This window comes from Ranitomeya imitator, chromosome 3, assembly GCF_032444005.1.
Source record: "Ranitomeya imitator isolate aRanImi1 chromosome 3, aRanImi1.pri, whole genome shotgun sequence".
Taxonomy (NCBI): domain Eukaryota; kingdom Metazoa; phylum Chordata; class Amphibia; order Anura; family Dendrobatidae; genus Ranitomeya; species Ranitomeya imitator.
Window position 1 is genome coordinate 325,713,717 of NC_091284.1, and position 20,103 is coordinate 325,733,819.

The following is a 20,103-nucleotide window of genomic DNA, read 5'->3' on the forward strand; positions in this document are numbered from 1 at the left end:
TTGAGCTCGTCAATTAAGGAACTCATGGAATAATAATTATGTGTTTTTTTTTTCTTTACTCTTTAAGATAAGCCTGAAATTGATGATCCTAAACGCGGCTCAGTGAAGTCGTTTAACAACTGGATCCAGGCTTTTTCAATCTATTCAGCGGTCTTAGGGGAGAAGTTTCCCAACTTATGTAGTAAGTTATTTCAGCATGTCGATATTATCTTGGAAATTAACGTGGTATAGAAAATGTTCAGCACTGCCTCACAGGGGGAGGTGCATAGAGATAGGTTCCCAAACCTTAATACGTGGAATATTAGCAACTAGCACACTCCAATAGTTGTGATGCAAAAGGGGTTTGTTTAATATACATACAGTAGTCACAAACGTTTCGGTCTGCAATGGACCTTCATCAGTGTGCTAGAAAGGTAGCGAAAATGGTATAAATGACGAAACCCAGTAGAGATTGATTTAATTAATTTGCATCAAAATTGTAGTGAGTTAACCGAGGGCTATATATATACATATACATATAGAAGCCAGTGTTGGATGGCAGGTCAGTCCAGTGAGCGGGAGAGAAGGAGACATGAGCACTACGCGGTATCCACCGCAAGTAAAGTTTACTTGTGATGGATACCGCGTAGTGCTCGTGTCTCCTCTCCCGCTCACTGGACTGACCTGCCATCCAACACAGGCTTCTATATCTATATATATAGCCCTCGGTTAACTCACTACAATTTTGATGCAAATTAATTAATGAATCTCTACTGGGATTCCGTCATTTATACCATTTTCGCTACCTTTCTAGCACCCTGATGAAGGTCCATTGCAGACCGAAACGTTTGTGACTACTGTATGTATATTAAACAAACCCCTTTTGCATCACAACTATTGGAGTTGTTAATATTACAATGAAACCCTGCAAAGTGCTCTGGATGAAGCTGCTCCTCCTATACATAAAACAACTCGGCACAGACGGCAACAACCGTGGCACACGCTGCAAACACGTTTCCTGCAGCGGTGCTCCAGGTGCGCAGAACGTCTGTGGAGAAAATCTAATCTACCCGAAGATTTCATCCATTTTAAGTTCATGCTAAAGACATACAATTCTGCCCTTCACCTCTCCAAACAAACCTACTTCAACACCCTCATCACCTCCCTGTCCAATAACCCTAAACGTCTCTTTGACACGTTCCAGTCCCTACTCAACCCAAGAGAGCAGGCCCCAACCACGGATCTCCATGCTGACGATCTGGCCAATTACTTCAAAGAAAAAATTTACCACATTCGACAGGAAATCATCTCCCAATCTCTTCATACCATGCACTGTCCTCCCTCCCCCACTGCATCTAGTTCACTCTCTGACTTTGAAGCAGTTACAGAAGAAAAAGTAAGCAGGCTCCTTGCATCTTCTCGCCCGACCACTTGCACCAGTGACCCCATTCCATCACATCTCCTCCAGTCCCTTTCCCCGGCTGTCACCTTTCACCTAACAAAAATATTCAACCTTTCCCTCACTTCCGGTATTTTTCCCTCCTCATTTAAGCATGCCATCATACATCCATTACTTAAAAAACCATCCCTTGATCAAAACTGTGCCGCTAATTATAGACCTGTCTCTAATCTTCCCTTCATCTCTAAACTCCTCGAACGCCTGGTCCACTCCCGTCTTACCCGCTATCTCTCAGATAACTCTCTTCTCGACCCTCTTCAATCTGGCTTCCGCTCTTTACACTCTATTGAAACTGCCCTCACTAAAGTCTCTAATGACCTACTAACAGCTAAATCTAATGGTCACTACTCCATGCTAATTCAATTGGATCTCTCTGCAGCATTCAATACTGTGGATCATCAGCTCCTTCTCACTATGCTCCGCTCCATCGGCCTCAAGGACACCGTTCTCTCCTGGTTCTCCTCCTATCTCTCTGACCGATCCTTCACTGTATGTTTTGCTGGTTCCTCCTCCTCTCACCTTTCCCTTACTGTTGGGGTTTCTCAAGGATCAGTCCTAGGCCCCCTCTTCTTCTCGTTGTATACTGCCCCTATTGGACAAACAATCAGTAGATTTGGTTTCCAGTACCATCTCTATGCTGACGACACCCAATTATACACCTCTTCTCCTGTTGTCACGCCGACCTTTTTAGAAAACACCAGTGATTGTCTTACCGCTGTCTCTAACATCATGTCATCCCTCTATCTGAAACTACACCTGTCAAAAACTGAACTCCTCGTGTTCTCTCCCTCTACTAACCTACCTTTGCCTGACATTGCCATCTCCGTGTGCGGTTCCACCATTACTCCAAAGCAACATGCCCGCTGCCTTGGGGTCATCCTTGATTCTGACCTTTCATTCACCCCCTACATTCGATCACTGGCTCGCTCTTCTTACCTGCATCTCAAAACCATTTCTAGACTTCGCCCTTTTCTTACTTTCGACTCTGCAAAAACTCTTACTGTTTCACTTATTCATTCTCGTCTGGACTATTGTAACTCTCTACTAATCGGCCTCCCTCTTACCAAACTTTCCCCGCTCCAATCTGTCCTGAATGCTGCTGCCAGGATCATATTCCTCACCAACCGTTACACCAATGCCTCTACCCTGTGCCAGTCATTACACTGGTTACCCATCCACTCCAGAATCCAGTACAAAACTACTACCCTCATCCACAAAGCACTCCATGGCTCTGCACCACCCTACATCTCCTCTCTGGTCTCAGTCTACCACCCTACCCGTGCCCTCCGCTCCGCTAATGACCTCAGGTTAGCATCCTCAATAATCAGAACCTCCCACTCCCGTCTCCAAGACTTTACACGTGCTGCGCCGATTCTTTGGAATGCACTACCTAGGTTAATACGATTAATCCCCAATCCCCACAGTTTTAAGCGTACCCTAAAAACTCATTTGTTCAGACTGGCCTACCGCCTCAATGCATTAACCTAACGATCCCTGGGTGGCCTATTTATATATGAAAAAAAAAAAAAAACAGGTTCCTCGCATCATGTTCTCATACACTTTATGCAGTTAATAGCCTCTGTGTCTGTACTGCTACATACTTAGGCAGTTAACTGGTTCATGCAGCTTTACATGAACACCCGAGCCTTACACTATGGCTGGTCCGAATAACTAAAGCAATTGTTACCATCCACCTCTCGTGTCTCCCCTTTTCCTCATAGTTTGTAAGCTTGCGAGCAGGGCCCTCATTCCTCCTGGTATCTGTTTTGAACTGTATTTCTGTTATGCTGTAATGTCTATTGTCTGTACAAGTCCCGTCTATAATTTGTAAAGCGCTGCGGAATATGTTGGCGCTATATAAATAAAAATTATTATTATTATTATTATTATTAATATTCCAGATATTATCTTGGAGGCCTACCGCTATTTTGGAGGCCTCGCTTGGCTCCATTACGATGAAGCGTTTAGACAGAAACTAGCAGTCCACCCTGACGTTAATTGAGGGGTAAAAGATGTGGGCTTATGGATCAATCTTATGCTCCCACAAAGGCATTATTCCAGCAAACAATCAGTTTCCGGTTTGTCAAAAAAAGTAGTCTGTTTCGCGTTTAATGAGTCACTGTGCAAATGGGGCACCTCATGCAGCTTTCACCATGAGTGCTCTTTCTGGGAACTCACATCCCATGTCCAAATGCTTTCTGAAGCAGTTGTCTCAATCAGCTTCCAGAGATTCTAATTCAAAGAGCACAGACTCCAGTGAAGCTAATAGAAATGCTTTGGTGGTTAAACATCTACCCAAACCAGGGGACCAGTAAACTTTTGTTTAATGGTTTCTCTTTTGGTTTTGAAGTCCCTCAATTTAAAGGCCCTGGTTGTGTTTTGGTAAAAAATTTGGCATCCCTAAATTCTCACCATGAGGTGGCCAGAAAAAAGATTTTTGAGGAATTGGAATTAGGCAGGATCGCTGGCCCTTTTTCTCCCCCACCCCCCCTTTTTTGAAATTTCGTGTCTCCTCCCCCTTGGTATCGTACCAAAAAGAGAAGTGTGCAGTTTTCGTACGATTCACCATTTATCATTTTCCTATCGCCACGACAGCACCCCTACGAGAGAGCGGATCCGCCCACCTTCCGGACAGGAACCTACAGGATTTAAAGGGGCGGTCCCCCTCACCACTCCAGTTTGGGTTCCTGTCCGGATGGCGGGAGCCTGCAGGAATGAACTCACCCAGGTCCACCATGCCTCTGCGTGGTATCTTTAAGGAAGGGCAGAATCGGGGGCCCGGAAGCAGCGTCGGGGGTGTCCTGCGTGCAGACCCCCCCTCGTCTGGCCATGCGGAGCGCGTCCCAGGAGTCGGGCAGTGCCATCCTGGTCCGCAGTTGAGTGCGGGTTCATCGTTCTCACCGGCGCTGGTGAACCCGGAAGTAGTTCTTACACTTCCGGGGTAAGCCGGGGGAGGAGCGCTGCAGCGTTATGAAAAGGGGCGTGCAGCAATGTCCTCAGTAGGGGACGCCGAGCACTCTCAGGGAGAGGGACCGGAGCAGCGCAGCAAGAGCGGTAGCGGCTTCTCAAGAAGCAGCAGCAGCGTGGTACGGGGGCAGCAGCGTGCGAGCCCCCCAGCGTCACATTTGGATCCTACTCCTCCAGAACCGGTATTCACAGAATCAGTCTTATGGTGAGTGTTAACAATACACCTGGTGCTGATATGGGGAAAAAGTCATCTAAATCTAAGCACAAGCAATGTGCTTTATGCACGACTCCAATGCCTGACAGTTATACTAAAAGGCTTTGCCAGGCTTGATCTGTCAGACCTTAGAAGAGGAAGCTCCCCTTCATTCATCAGACCTTAGAGCGGTCATCAGGGAAGAAATAAGCTATTCCCTTAGAGGCAGCCGCCATGAAAGGTCGGGCAGGGACATATCTCCGGGATCTAGCTTGTCCCTGCAAGAAGGTGAATGTTCCCGCTCCTCATCTCCATCCTCCTCAGATGAAGAGGGAAGGCCATGTTTTTCGGTTGAAAATATGGATGTGTTAGTTAAAGGAGTCCGAGCAACCATGGGGGTTGCAGAGAACAGGGAACCAAGATCCGCACAAGACATAATGTTTGCGGGCTTGTGCCAGAAGAGTCGTAAGGCATTCCCGGTAGTGGATACAGTTAAGACCCTTATAAAACGGGAATGGGATAAACCGGACAAAGGGTTCCTGCCGTCATCAGCCAAAAGAAGGTATCCCTTTGACGACAATGATCCGGCAGAATGGATGAAAGTCCCAAAAGTGGACGCAGCGGTGGCTTCTACATCTAAAGCCGGTGCTTTGCCGCTGGAGGACGTAGGCCTTCTGAAAGATCCGTCGGATAGGAAAGCGGACATGTTTTGGAAGAAGGTGTGGGAATCATCTGCGAGTGCATTCAAACCGGCGATCTCTAGTACGTGTACGGCTAGATCCGTCATGGTGTGGATATCCCAGCTGGAGGAACACCTGAAATCCAAGGTACCCAGAGACAAGATGTTGAACTCCCTATCGCAAATACGGGAAGGGGTGGCGTATTTAGCGGATGCATCTGTGGTTTCTCTAAAATTAGCAGCAAGATCAGCAGGTCTCTCGAACGCTGCTCGCCGAGCCTTATGGCTTAAGACCTGGAAACGGGATGCCCAGGCGAGAGCTAAACTGTGTACAATACCGTGTAGGGGTGAGTACCTGTTTGGCCCGGTATTGGATGACATCCTAGCTAAAGCTGAGGATATGAAAAAGGGTTTTCCTAAAGTATTCACTCCTACCTTTACGAATACCTTCAGGAGACGCTTCCAATACCGAAGACCTTACCAGAACCGAGACTGGGAACCAACAGACCCGAAGAAGAAAGGTTCGGGCTTTAATGCCTCATCATCTTCCTCAAGAAGAAGAAATTATCGTTAATAAAGTTCTCCCAGTAGGGGGCAGGTTAAAACACTTCTATGCTCAGTGGGCCAAAATAACTTCGAGCAATTGGGTTCTGGGTATAATTGAGTCGGGGTTAAAATTAGAATTCCGGGAAAAACCTTCTGATTTTTATATCTTGACTGCCCCTGATTCCTTAGACCAACAAAAGGCCCTTGAAAAATAAGTTCAGATGTTAAGACGGAAGGAAGTTATAGTAGAGTTTCCAAAACATCAGCAGGGGAAAGGGTTCTATTCCCCATTATTTTTAATCTCCAAACCAGATGGATCCTTTCAAACCATCATAAATTTACGGAGATTGAACAAACATCTACAATACCATGCCTTTAAAATGGAATATATTAAAACGGCGACTAAATTTCTTTTTCCCAGATGTTATGACAGTCCTGGATTTAAAGGATGCGTATTACCATCTGCCCATTCACCAGGATCATCAACAATTCCTCAGAATGGCGGTGCGCTTAAACGACCAGGTCATACATTTTCAGTTTACTGCAATGCCATTTGGTCTATCTATGGCGCCGAGGGTGTTTACTAAGGTCATTGCGGAAGTAATGGCCTATGTCAGAGAACACGATACGTTAATTATACCCTACTTGGACTTGGATGACTTCCTGGTAGTGGGAAATTCGTTTTTTCAGTGTAGAAGTCGCTTAAATCATGTAATATCTTCCTTACAGGACTTGGGTTGGCTAGTCAATATGGAAAAATCAAGATTTGAACCATCAACGACTCAGACTTTCCTGGGTATTCTGCTAAGTTCGGAAGAGCAACTATGTTTCCTTCCGGAAGAGAAAAAGCAGAGGATTGTTGGGATCCCCAACATCTTGCATACCGGCCATCCAGTGGGCTCAATTCCACACTCGAGTTTTGCAGGCCCAGGTCTTGGATGCAGAGAGGAGTCTTCAAGGGCAATTAGGCGGAAGACTCAGGCTATCCACCGCCACTCTACACAGGCTGAGATGGTGGCTAAACATGGGACATTTTAGGAAAAGGAGTACGCTGGAGTATAGTACCAGACAACACGGTTACAACCGATGCCAGTCCAATAGGATGGGGAGCTCATATAGGAGATGTTTGGACTCAAGGGCAATGGTCTCTCTTAGAGGCTCAAGAGTCCTCGAATTGGAAAGAGCTCACGGCAGTAAAAAAGGCCCTACTCAGGTTGCTACCATCTCTGCAGGATTTACATGTAAGAGTCCAGTCCGACAACACAACAGTAGTGGCGTATCTCAACCATCAAGGAGGTACAAGCATTGTCGATAGATCCTCCTTATTTAATGGTCTTTCAGGATAAGGTAGTATTAAAACCAGATCCAGCATACCTACCAAAAGTGGCTTCCAAATTTCATAGAAGTCAGGAAATAATTTTACCATCTTTCTGTGACAATCCGGTTTCAGCTGACAAGCAGAAATATCACATGTTAGATGTTAGAAGAACTCTATTAGAGTACCTACACAAAACAGAACCATGGAGGCAGAGTAGGACTCTGTTTGTTTCCTTTCAGAACCCAAGGAAAGGGGCGAGTGTAACAAAAGCGTCTATCGCCAGATGGATAAGAGATGCCATATATCTTGCTTATACTGCTAAAGGCCAGACACCACCAGATGGCATCAGGGCCCACTCCACTCGAGCCATGGCCTCATCCTGGGCGGAAAGAGCGGACGTCTCCATAGACGTAATATGTAAGGCGGCAACGTGGTCATCTCCTTCCACCTTTTATAGACATTATCGTCTTGATTTATCTTCAGAGGCCAATTTAGTTTTTGGCCGTACAGTACTTAGTGCTGTAGTCCCTCCCAGGTGATTGATCTTTGAAAATCTCTCGTAGGGGTGCTGTCGTGACGATAGGAAAACCGGTTTTTACGTACAGTAGCCAATGCCAGCAGGTGGTTTCGTGTTAGGCCTTGTGTTCCTGGTCCATTATTTATTAATTTAGATGGCACTCCAGCGACCATTTTTCAATTTAACGCTGTTTTAAAAAAGTGTTTACGGTTACTGGGCAAAGATCATATGAGATTTACTTCACATTCTTTTAGGATAGGAGCAGCAACGGAGGCGGCGAGATCTGGTCTTCAAGATTCTCAGATTATGCAGCTGGGCAGATGGGAATCGGGTAGATTTAAACTTTACGTGAGACCTTAGTTGTATGATAATTAACTTTGATTTTATTTCAGGTCCCGAGGTTGTCTGGATTATAGGACACTCCTATGTGTTTTGGGCTCAGAAGAGAGCCAGTCGACGTTCATATTCTGATAACCTTTCGTTCAGCCACGAAATTGTGCAAGTTTTTTGGCACAGCATTAGAGGCATGTCCTGGTATAATCTAGTTTCGGGATTTAACAGATATTTCACTAAATTTCCCTCTCCAGATCTGGTAGTTTTTCATTGGCTGGAAATGATCTCTGGAAAACCAAAACTCTGGATTTATTAGCTATTTTGAGATCGGACGTTATCTTAAACAATCTTCTTCTACCTCTTTTGTTTTTTCAGAGATCATCCCCACGTTACTATGGAGCAGAGGAGAACTTTCCTTTTTGGAAAAAATACGGAAAAGGGTCAACCGGGAGATATCTAAATTTCTTCCTATAATTAATAGTTTTTCTTTCAGACATGTGGACTTGGAAGGATTTCTACCTGGGTTTTATAGAAACGATTTAATTCATCTTTCTGACATAGGCTTGGACATATTTAATTTAAACCTGCAAACAATAGTGGAAAAATGGCTGTGGTGCAGTGGGGGGCCTTGTCTCTTTGAGCCCTGGCGTGTGGAAAATCGCCCTTATGGGTGGATTGGTTTTATGGTGGTTAAGCTTCTGGTTATTTAAGAGTTAATTTTAAGGATATAATGTGTGTTATTGAATTTCAAGTAACTCAAAAATAAATGTCACGGCCATTCATTCCAATTATTGTCTGTTGTTATATTTATTTGTATGAATTGACCTTGTGAGGCCATGGATGGCGCTCCACATAACAGGACGTTATTTAATAAAGGACAGCACCATACATAAATAGAGAGCATGTTACGTAATAAGGGATGGGAGGGTGCAGACATGATTTCAGGATATGGAAACCGCCGAAGCAGTCACAGGGAGCGAGCGCTAATGACAACAGTACACAGGGTATGGGATATGGGATACTATATCAGCCTAGGGATGGGGGACCTGGCAACATACAGTTGCATATACACACCAACCACCTAACATACAGTGGGGGAAATAAGTATTTGATCCCTTGCTGATTTTGTAAGTTTGCCCACCGACAAAGACATGAACAGTCAATAATTTTAAGGCTAGGTTAATTTTAACATTGAGAGACATGTGGTATGTCTTCCCATGAGATATCTACTATATAATTGTCTAAGGGTCACTTCCGTCTGTCTTTCTGTCTGTCACGGATATTCATTGGTCGCGGCCTCTGTTTGTCATGGAATCCAAGTCGCTGATTGGTCGCGGCAAAACAGCCATGACCAATCAGCGACGGGCACAGTCTGGAAGAAAATGGCCGCTCCTTCCTTTCCGCAGTCACTGCCCGGCGCCCGCATACTCCCCTCCGGTCACCGCTCACATAGGGTTAATGCCGGCGATAACGGACAACGTTATGCCGCGGGTAACACCGCCGCTATTAACCCTGTGTCCCCAACTTTTTACTATTGATGCTGCCTATGCGGCATCAATGGCTGCTATATACTATGTGGGCAGTACTATATACTACATGGCTGCTATATACTACGTGGGCAGTACTATATACTACATGGCTGCTATATACTACGTAGGCAGTACTATATACCACATGGCTGCTATATACTACGTTGGCAGTACTATATACTACGTGGGCAGTACTATATACTACATGGCTGCTATATACTACGTGGGCAGTACTATATACTATGTGGCTGCTATATACTACGTGGGCAGTGCTATATACTACATGGCTGCTATATACTATGTGGGCAGTACTATATACCACATGGCTGCTATATACTATGTGGACAGTACTATATACTACATGGCTGCTATATACTATGTGGGCAGTACTATATACTATATGGCTGCTATATACTATGTGGACAGTACAATATACTACACGGCTGCTATATACTACGTGGGCAGTACTATATACTACATGGCTGCTATATACTACGTGGGCAGTACTATAATATGTATGTATGTATGTATATAGCAGCCACATACTATATGGCACAGGCCATGTACTATTTGTATGCTATATACTACAATTTTAATTGCATGGCCAGACAACAGCATGGCAGACAAGTGACATCATCCTAAAGCAGGGTGTGAAGGAATCTTTCCAGGGAACTTATTCTTATGCTTTGCTTCTATAGCGCCATTAGTTCCACAGCGCTTTACAGACATTATCATCACTATCCGCATTGGGGATCACAATCTAAATTTGCTCTCAGTATGTCTTTTTAGTGTGGGAGTGTAAGGTGCCCAGGACGGTAGCCATGGGTGAGCTGCTGCTCCATAATGCCCTGGCACTTTACAAACAAATCATGTCCAAGTCCATAAGTGTCGTGCTTTGTGCATTGCATTGTACTCACTTGCAGGCCAGAGGCCTTCACTGTCCCCACGCCCTTTGGTCCAGGACCAGCTGCACACACATCGGGGACCATGAGGTTCGTTTTAACAAGTTCAACTTTACTGGACAGTTCAAATACATCATTCTTTAACACTCCATATCGGGCTCAGCACCCTCCGGTGCAGTTTCATCAATTCAGTACATTTTAAGCATTTGCTTACATTCAGCTCGGACTGTCTCTACTTAAACAGCTGCTGTTAGCCCTAGGGACTCCGCATCCGGCAACGTAACATTCCTGAGATCCATTTATTTTCCCTCACGCTGTTACCTGTTCGGCTATCACTGTATGGAAGGAATTAAGGTACACTCCTCAGTGCCTAGTTTTGGCTGTGGGCCTCAGACGTTGCTGGAAGGTCCACAGGAAATTTGGTACGACCTCATTCTGCCAGAATAATGTGTACTTCATGTGCCTCTAGTCCACTGCACCTTGAACTTGATCTTGAAACAAACTTCACACTTACTCTCACTCGCTAAACCAGGAAGTAGTTCCCCTTTTTTACTTGACATAACACCCTCCCGTTCTGGGCTGGTCCCAAACATTCAACCATTTCATGCATTAATAAGGCACACCACTACCTATCCTGCTCTGTCACTGTTCTGGGCCCTAAACCCTAATCTATGCTTAAAGTGTCTATTTTAAGAACTAAACTGTGTACTATACTTTCCCTACTTCTGAGCTGAGTGTACCAGAGTTACCTTAGGCATTACCTTACAGTACCCACACATCAGCATCAGTACCTATCACATTTTGCATTAGTTACACTACACTCTGTGCATTTTACAATTCACATGTTGCCAGAAAACACGATAAAACCACATGTCAATATACACACTACACAATTTGTTGTTTTCAGGAACAGGTACACAACAGTCTTTCACACCCTTTCAGCAGGAAATTGGAGTATCTGGAAGAAACCCACACAAACTCAGGGAGAACATACAAACTCCTTCCAGATGATGCAGTGCTAGCCACTGATCCACCGTGATCAGCTTATGACTATTAAAGTTGTGGGCAATGATGGTCTCATGCACATGGTTATATTACTACGGTAATTAGTGTTGTATTGTATGAATCCTTAATGACTAATGCTATGATCCCCATTTGGATTTAATGGTAGATGTCTAACTTTTTTCCTGTACAGGCCACTTCAGTTGGGAAAAATACCTGAAAGAGACTGGATCTCAGCCAGCCCCTCCTCACTGCTTCAGACAGGTGAGATGCACATGAGACTCCACATATGATTGTAAGCTCTACGATTTGAATAATACACTGCATGCAGAATTATTCGGCAAGTTGTTTTTTGGATCACATGATACTTTTTATACATATTGTCCTACTCCAAGCTGTTCAGGCTTGAGAGCCAACTACAAATTAAGTAAATCAGGTGATGTGCATCTGTGTAATGAGGAAGGGTGTTGTCTAATGACATCAACACCCTGTATAAGGTGTGCTTAATTATTAGGCAACTTCTGTTCCTTTGGCAAAATGGGTCAGAAGAAAGATTTGACGGGCTCTGAAAAGTCCAAAATTGTGAGATGTCTTGCAGAGAGATGCAGCAGTGTTGAAATTTTTGAAGCGTGATCACCGAACAATCAAGCGTTTCATGGCAAAGAGCCAACAGGGTCACAAGAAGCGTGTTGGGCAAAAAAGGCGCAAAATAACTGCCCTTGAATTGAGGAAAATCAAGCGTCAAGCTGCCAAGATGCCATTTGCCACCAGTTTTGCCATATTTCAGAGATGCAATGTTACTGGAGTAACAAAAAGCGATACTCGGGGACATGGCCAAGGTAAGAGAGGCTGAAAAACGACCACCTTTGAACAAGAAACATAATATAAAACATCAAGACTGGGCCAAGAAATATCTTAAGACTGACTTTTCAAAGGTTTTATGGACTGATGAAATGAGAGTGACTCTTGATGGGCCAGAGGCTGGATCAGTAAAGGGCAGAGAGCTTCACTCCGACTCAGACGCCAGCAAGGTGGAGGTGAGGAACTGGTATGGGCTGGTATCATCAAAGATGAACTTGTGGGACCTTTTCGGGTTGAGGATGGAGTGAAGCTCAACTCCCAGACCTACTACCAGTTTCTGGAAGACAACTTCTTCAACCAGTGATACAGGAAGAAGTCAGTATCGTTCAAGAAAAACATGATTTTCATGCAGGACAATGCTCCATCACATGCCTCCAACTACTCCACAGCGTGGCTGGCCAGTAAAGGTCTCAAAGAAGAAAAAATAATGACATGGCCCCCTTGTTCACCTGATCTGAACCCCATAGAGAACCTGTGGTCCCTCATAAAATGTGAGATCTACAGGGAGGGAAAACAGTACACCTCTCGGAACAGTGTCTGGGAGGCTGTGGTGGCTGCTGCACGCAATGTTGATCGTAAACAGATCAAGCAACTGACAGAATCTATGGATGGAAGGCTGCTGAGTGTCATCATAAAGAAAGGTGGCTATATTGGTCACTAATTTTGTTTTGTTTTGTTTTTGCATGTCAGAAATGTTTATTTCTAAATTTTGTGCAGTTATATTGGTTTACCTGGTGAAAATAAACAAGTGAGATGGGAATATATTTGGTTTTTATTAAGTTGCCTAATAATTCTGCACAGTAATAGTTACCTGCACAAACATATCCTCCTAAGATAGCCAAATCTAAAAGAACCCCACTCCAATTTCCAAAAATAATAAGCTTTGATATTTGAGTCTTTTGGGTTGATTGAGAACATAGTTGTTGATCAATAATAAAAGTAATCCTCTAAAATACAATTTGCCTAATAATTCTGCTCGCAGTGTATATTTGCATTTATTGATCAAATAATTGGTGACATAATTACACATATTACTTTATTAAAGCTTCTGTACACATCAAAGTCAGCTAAAATCCATGAAGTATACAACCAGTACGTGGGCCACCTCGTCTTCTGAGCCAAGTGTGTATGTTTATGGGGGGTCGGGATAGAGCTGATTGGATTCATGCAGCATGAAGTACAATGACAGGTTCGCTTTATGGGTTTATTAATAAATAATAATCCATGTAAAATAGGTCTCCTCCAGAAGGTATAAAACACCTAGTGACCCCTATAATTGCTTGTGATATTTAGTATTGCATTTGGAGGTTCTCCTTTTTGTTAATGCTTATTACATTTGTTAAATTCTGTGCTTAGAAAGAGAGAAAAGCAGAACATTTTCTTCCATTCTAAAATTAAACAACAAAAGGAAACCAGATGGAGCCCATGTAAATGCAGCGTTTCAGAAAAAACACAGTTTGAAGAGACTGCTGGGGACTATAGGCAGATACCTCACTAGTTAATAACGTTCTTGGCTTACTTCTTCAGTTGTTTGTTAGGTCTCTCCCTATGTACATGTAGGATGCTAGCAGGGGCGTAGGATGCAGTGACACACAGGAGGCAAAGCAAGGGTTAACAGGTATTTTATATAAAACAATAGTAGGTCAAGCAGGGGGGTACTATTATAAAGGTAACAACAGTTTAAAGGGAACCTGTCACCCCCAAAATCGAGGGTGAGCTAAGCCCACTGGCATCAGGGGCTTATCTACAGCATTCTGTAATGCTGTAGATAAACCCCCGATGTTTCCTAAAAGATGAGAAAAAGAGGTTAGATCATACTCACGAGGGCGGTCTGATCCGGTGGGCGTCGCGGTCCGGTCCGGGGCCTCCCATTTTCATAGGATGACTTCCTCTTCTGGTCTTCACGCTGCGGCACCGGCGCAGGCGTACTTTGTCTGCCCTGTTGGCAGAGCAAATTACTGCAGTTCGCAGGCGCCGGGGAAGGTCAGAGAGGCCCGGCGTGAAGACCAGAAGAGGACATCATCTGATGAAGATGGGAGGCACCGGACCGCGACACCCATCGGACCGGGACCGCCCCTGAGTGAGTATAATCTAACCTTTTTTTCTTATCTTTTAGGATACATCGGGGGCTTATCTACAGCATTCCAGATTTCTGTAGATAAGCCCCTGATGCCGGTGGGCTTAGCTCACCCTCGATTTTGGGGGTGACAGGTTCCCTTTAACTTATGAGTCTCTGGGCATTGGTGGAAGGTGGCTGGAAGAACCCTTGGTGGCACCGCAGGCGGCGCGAGATGTCTCTAATCCGGTCCCGTAGAAAGGCGATGCACTGTCTCCTTGCGGTGGTGGATCCTCCGGGTCCTTCGGCACGTGGTATCCTGGTACGGGCATGAGATGATGTAGAGGTGTAGGTCCGCGGCACAGCAGATTAAGCAAACAGTTCAGCAGATAAGGCTGCAGAAGAAGTAGACAGTCCAGCGGTCACGGCCACAGGAGCAGGCCGGTTCTCAGTGGGCACCACATGGATATTGTTGAGCAGTGCCTCCGCGGTAGTCAGCGGAACGATGCTATGCAGTCCGTTCTGGTCACTGTACGGTGCGGGGGTCTCTCTGTGCTCTGTGTCGTCAGTCAGGATGGAGTTGCTAGCCGGGTAAGATGGCACGGTTAGCGGACGTGGGTAAGTCGAGAGGGAGTCAACCATCTCTCTGCTCACATGCTGGTTCCCCGCCAAAAGCCCCGTCTTCCCGTGCACACCGCTTCTTAAGTTGGACCCGCCCCCACCAGTCGGGTGTCCTGGCCTGCTCTGGTCAGAAATCTCTTCCTTCCGAACTAATGATGACAGTCCCGTCCGTTTCGGCCCAAACGCTCAGGAGGGACTGTCAGCTTAGTCTACCTCCCTACACTCCCCCACTCTTTTTGCTCACCATTCAACGGGCGAGAATCTTCGAGGAGCACATGACTGTTTCTTCTTCTGTGTGGTTTGTTGCCAGACAAAATGTTCTTGATCATAGCGATTGGGGGGCTTGCCAGCCATTGTTCTTTCGGAGCGCCTCAGATTAGAAGTAGTAGTGGAGTTCTCTTGTCGGGCAGAATCCGGCTGTGGGGGGAAGAGCCATGGGTGAGCCGGTATCCTCTGGTTCTAAACTCTCGGAGCCCCCGGAGCTCAACTCTTCACCCCCTTCTTTGTCCTTTTCTTCTACTGGTGTATGGATCATCTCAGGGGTCTCGGACTCCTCTTCTACTCGGACTGGGTTTTCAGATAGGCAAGGTCGGAGCATATTCCGATGAAGGGTTCGAGTGGGGGCATCCTCTTTTCCCTCAGGCTGGACTTCGTGTACGGGTCCCTCAGAACTAACTCTCCTTTTCACCCAATCACCCAATATGGGTCTTTCTCCCAAGGATTTTCAAGCTTGTCCTGAGGACGCTTCTCCCGCACTAAGAACCAGTCTCCAACTTGAAACTCTGTTGCTCTCGATGGGGTGTTCTCAGCATGTTCTTGCTCCTGTAATCTAATCTGGACCAACCGATGTAAGGTTTGCAGGCGATGTCGATGTTCCTGAACCCAGGAGGACACCCTCGTCGGTGAGTAGTCCTCTTCTGGATCCAATTAAGAGATTCCCTTTCTATCTCGACCAACAGGAGGAAGTAAGGCGTATATCCCATAGTTTGATATACTCGATTATTATATATTCACACCAGTTCAGAAATGTATTCAGGCCACAGGGCCTTTAGATCTTCCTCCAGAGTTTTCAGCATTTGAGTTAGCGTGTGGTTAAGTCGTTCACAGGCGCCATTACCTTGAGGGTGATATGGTGTAGTGCGGGACTTGTCGACCCGGTACATGCGATGTAGCTCATCCATTACTCTACCCAAAAAACAGGCTCCCTGATCAGAGTGAATACTCGGACATCCATAGAGTTGAATTAAGTTCTTGCAGATTGCGTACGCAGCGGACTCTGCGGTCTGATCCCAAGTCGGAGTTACCATGGCAAATTTTGTAAAGTGGTCTACCATCACCAGGCAATGCTCATAGCCCTTTTGGGCTGGGCCAATGGTCAGATAGTCTATCATCAAGAGTTGCAGAGGGGCGGAGGTTACAATGGACTGGACAGGAGCTCTTTGCTCTGGTGGCTTAGCCAGTTCACATTTTCGGCATGTTCTACAGACCTCTTCCACTTTTGTTTTCAGCTGGGGGTGATAGATGAACCGTTGTAACCATTGGAAGGTCTATTCTGGACCAAAGTGGGCCCCTTGCTTGTGCGCAGCAACAGCAATTTCAGATAACAACGCTGTTGGAACTAGGACTTGCCAGGTCTCGCTCAGCTCAGTCCGTAATTGTGCTTTCCGGTATGGTAAGCCGTTCTTCATTCAAAGTAGTTCCCTCTCTCAAAGGATCCGTAACACTTTCGGAGACAAAGTACCTCTTTCCGTCGAACTGGGGAATCTCTGAGAAGCCACACACCGTCTCAACAAGCCGAGTTGACTATCTTCCTGTTGAAGCTGAAACCCACACATCTTGGGTTCGTCTCAATATGCCTTCGTGGGCTGAGGTGTGTATCTGTTACTGCGTTGCCACCACCATCCTGGTGGGTCTCAGGAATTTAGGGAGTTTGTCATTTTCCTGTTCTTCATCCCTGTCTCGCTCTGGTTTGGCACTCCTCCTTCTGGACAGGGCATCGGCATGAGTATTTTCTTCCCTCCTTTTATAGGCAATCTTATAGCGAAACTTGGCAATTCAGGCCACCCATATCTGCTTCAGAGCCCCCAGTCTCGCATTTTCCAGGTGCGCCAGTGGGTTATCAGTGCGCACCAACACTTCAGAGCCGGATAAATATTCCGCGAATCTCTCCATCATAGTCCACACCAACGCCAGCAGCTCCAACTTAAAAGGGCTGTAATTGTCCAGATTGTGTTGGGAATCGTGAAGGGACCGGCTCGCGTAAGTGTTCCTGCATCTGTGACAACACAGCCCCAAGTCCCAGCAGACTTCCGTCGGTGTGGAGAATGAACGGTTGCGAGAAATCCACATAAGCCAAGACAGGAGCTTCAGTGAGTGCTCTCTTGAGATCCTGAAAGACCTCTTCTTGGGACTCCTTCCAGCAAATTGTCCAATTCTTGGCACCCGTAGGTACCTTTTTCAACAGCTCCAGTAAAGGCTTTGACCGTCGAGCGAAGTTCTTCACAAAGTGCCTGTAATATCATGTCAGTCTCAGGAATGGCAGGACATCCTATACGGTCAATGGAGTGGGCCAGTCTTGAATCACGGCGATCTTTTTTCTGGAGGGCTCCACTGTTTCAGTGGAAATGATATGGCCCAACTATTCAATCTGTGTGCGAAACATATGGTATTTTTGGGGCTTCACCTTTAGTCTGTGTCTCTGAAGGTGGGCCAACACTTGTTATAAGTGCTGCAGGTTTTTCTCATTTGAAGCCGCATGGACTATAATGTCGTGCAGGTAGATGAGTGTGGATTCAAAATTCAGATCCCCCAGGTACCTCTCCATGAGACGTTGAAAAGGTCCGGGAGCGTTGGCTAAGCCAAATGGCATTCGATTGAACTCGTACAAGCCCATGGGAAGAATAAAGGCGGTTTTTGCTCAATCATGTTCAGACATGGGTATTTGCCAGTAGCCACTGGCGAGGTCCAATGTAGAGAAGAACCTGGCTTTTCCCAGAGCGGGTAGGGACTCTTCAATCTGGGGTAATGAGTATGAGTCTCTCACAGTACAGGCGTTGAGCTTTCGGTAATCCCCACAAAAATGCAATGTGCTGTCTTTCTTCAGCACTAACACAATTGGGGCAGCCCACGGACTCTGGCTTTCCCTAGTCACGCCAGCCTGCAACATCTGGTTCAACATGCTCTTGACTTCCTGGTATAACTGTGGGGGAAGTTGTCGGTAATGCCTCTCTTATGGGCGCAGTGCTACCAGTTGGTATTTCTTGTCCAATGGCCGTGGTGCAGCCAAAATCATCTTCTTAGAGGGCAAAAACATTTTTATACCTCTCCAACAGAGCTTCTACTTGTTGCACCTGTGTGTGTGTGTGAGCTCACTCAACTCAGCCTGCATTTCTTCCAGTATGGGTCGGCCCTCTTTGATGTAATGAGGCTCTGGCACTGACATGGAGTTTACTGTCACAGTCCAGGGGTCCCCAGGTTGTATTTCCAGTTGTACTGTTTGGGGGGGTATTATTTCTTCAGGTGGATTCATTGCTCGGGCCACCACACTTCTGGGAACAACGGTAATGTCCTGGTCTCCTAAATTAATGCACCATACAGGAACAACCTCTTTTCATACAATGCCTAACGTATGCACCACCAGGAGTCCCGTAGGTAGTTATTCTGAAGAAGATGGTTTAATTTGGACCTCATCCCCCTCCAAGGGGACACAGGCACGGACAGGCAGAGACAGTACCGTTTGTCCTGGTGGAAGTACAAGTTTGATTGAAGCTGGGACAATTACTTTGCCCAACACTCCTCCCTCAGAGCTAGACTCTTGGACTTGGGCGACTCTGGCTAGTTGCTGAAAAAATCTTCTTTGGGGTGTGTGCAAACCCCGCTGTTTGAGTCTCGTTAGAGGACTCCCTGATGAGAAGGCTTCCGAACTCTTTCATCACATTCATCCCAAGGTGATGGTGGGTCCATCATTCCTCACGGTGTCAGTACCACGCCGTTCCGTCCCAGGTCTTTCCCACAGATAGATACCTGCATCCATACCACCCCTGCGACCGGGATGGGCAGTTGGTTGGCCGCCATTAACTTTATCACAGGGCCCCATTCAGGCCATTTTGCTCAGGGGATATGTCGCCGGATGTAAGGTTCTGGCATCGTTGTCACCTGCGAGCCCGTGTCCACCAGGCATCGCACTGCACGTCCGTCCATCTCTGCCCATATCAGGGGGTATGTTGACACTAAACTTGCGGGACTTCCACTACTCCTCTTCCGCTGTTCTTGCTGCGGGTGGCGTCCCCCGGCTCGGAGCCCTCTAGTTTAACGGGCGGCGAGACGTCACTCTTCCTCAGCGATTGCACTCCCGTGCGATGGGTCCGCTCTCTCCACAGTTGAAACAAGTGAGGAGCCTCGGCCGACGAAACATTCTGAAGACACAGCTAGGTTTCGGACCTTCCCTGCCCTCTGGTGGATTGTTAGTAGCCTCCGTTTTCTTCATTATATCGGCCAGTTCTTCCACCCATTGGGGTTCAGCAATAGCGTTTACAGACACCCCCACGCTCTGCACCTTCCCCGCCGGGACGGTTACCCCCTGCTCCTGTTCACGCATGAGTGCCTCACTCCCTACCACAGGGAAAGTCATTCGGGGGTTTACTCGCACACGCTCTCACAGGGCTTGTTTTGTCGGCACGTCTCGTAAGCCAGTCACTAAAAGGTCTCGTAACATTATGTCTGTGGGGCCTACCCCATAACCATCCTTTCTAGCAATCGCAGTGTGTAACTCCTGCAATGCATTCATATATTGGGTTATGGTCTCCCTCTGCATTCTGCTAAAGAGATTTGTCCCCAGTTCCCCATGAGTTTCTTCCAAGATCTGCAACACCTTATTAACGGAGTCTCGGGGGGGAAGGAGGCTGCAACATCACTGAATCCCTGGCTTCCACATCCAGTGCCATGATAGCCACCTCGGACTCCAGCGCAGGGGTCATGGGGTGCATTCTCATCATGCCTCTATTGCGTTCAGTCCAGCTCCACAAAATAGTGTTGCTCCCCGCGAATTTTGGCAAATTGCCGTATATACTCGAGTATAAGCCGACCCGAGTATAAGCCGAGACCCCTAATTTTGCCACAAAAAACTGGGAAAACGTAATGAC

General features: G+C 46.3%; 1 protein-coding gene across 9 annotated transcripts in view; it reads left to right on the forward strand.

Annotated features, from left to right (window-relative positions):
- The window catches only part of SCMH1 (Scm polycomb group protein homolog 1), a 205,345-nt gene that overhangs the window by 76,542 nt on the left and 108,700 nt on the right, over positions 1–20,103 (forward strand). For all 9 annotated transcript variants that reach the window (XM_069756690.1, XM_069756683.1, XM_069756685.1 and 6 more), the window contains one exon: positions 11,618–11,688. In XM_069756690.1, coding sequence (XP_069612791.1) covers positions 11,618–11,688 — 71 coding nt within the window. The remainder of the gene's footprint in view (positions 1–11,617; positions 11,689–20,103) is intronic.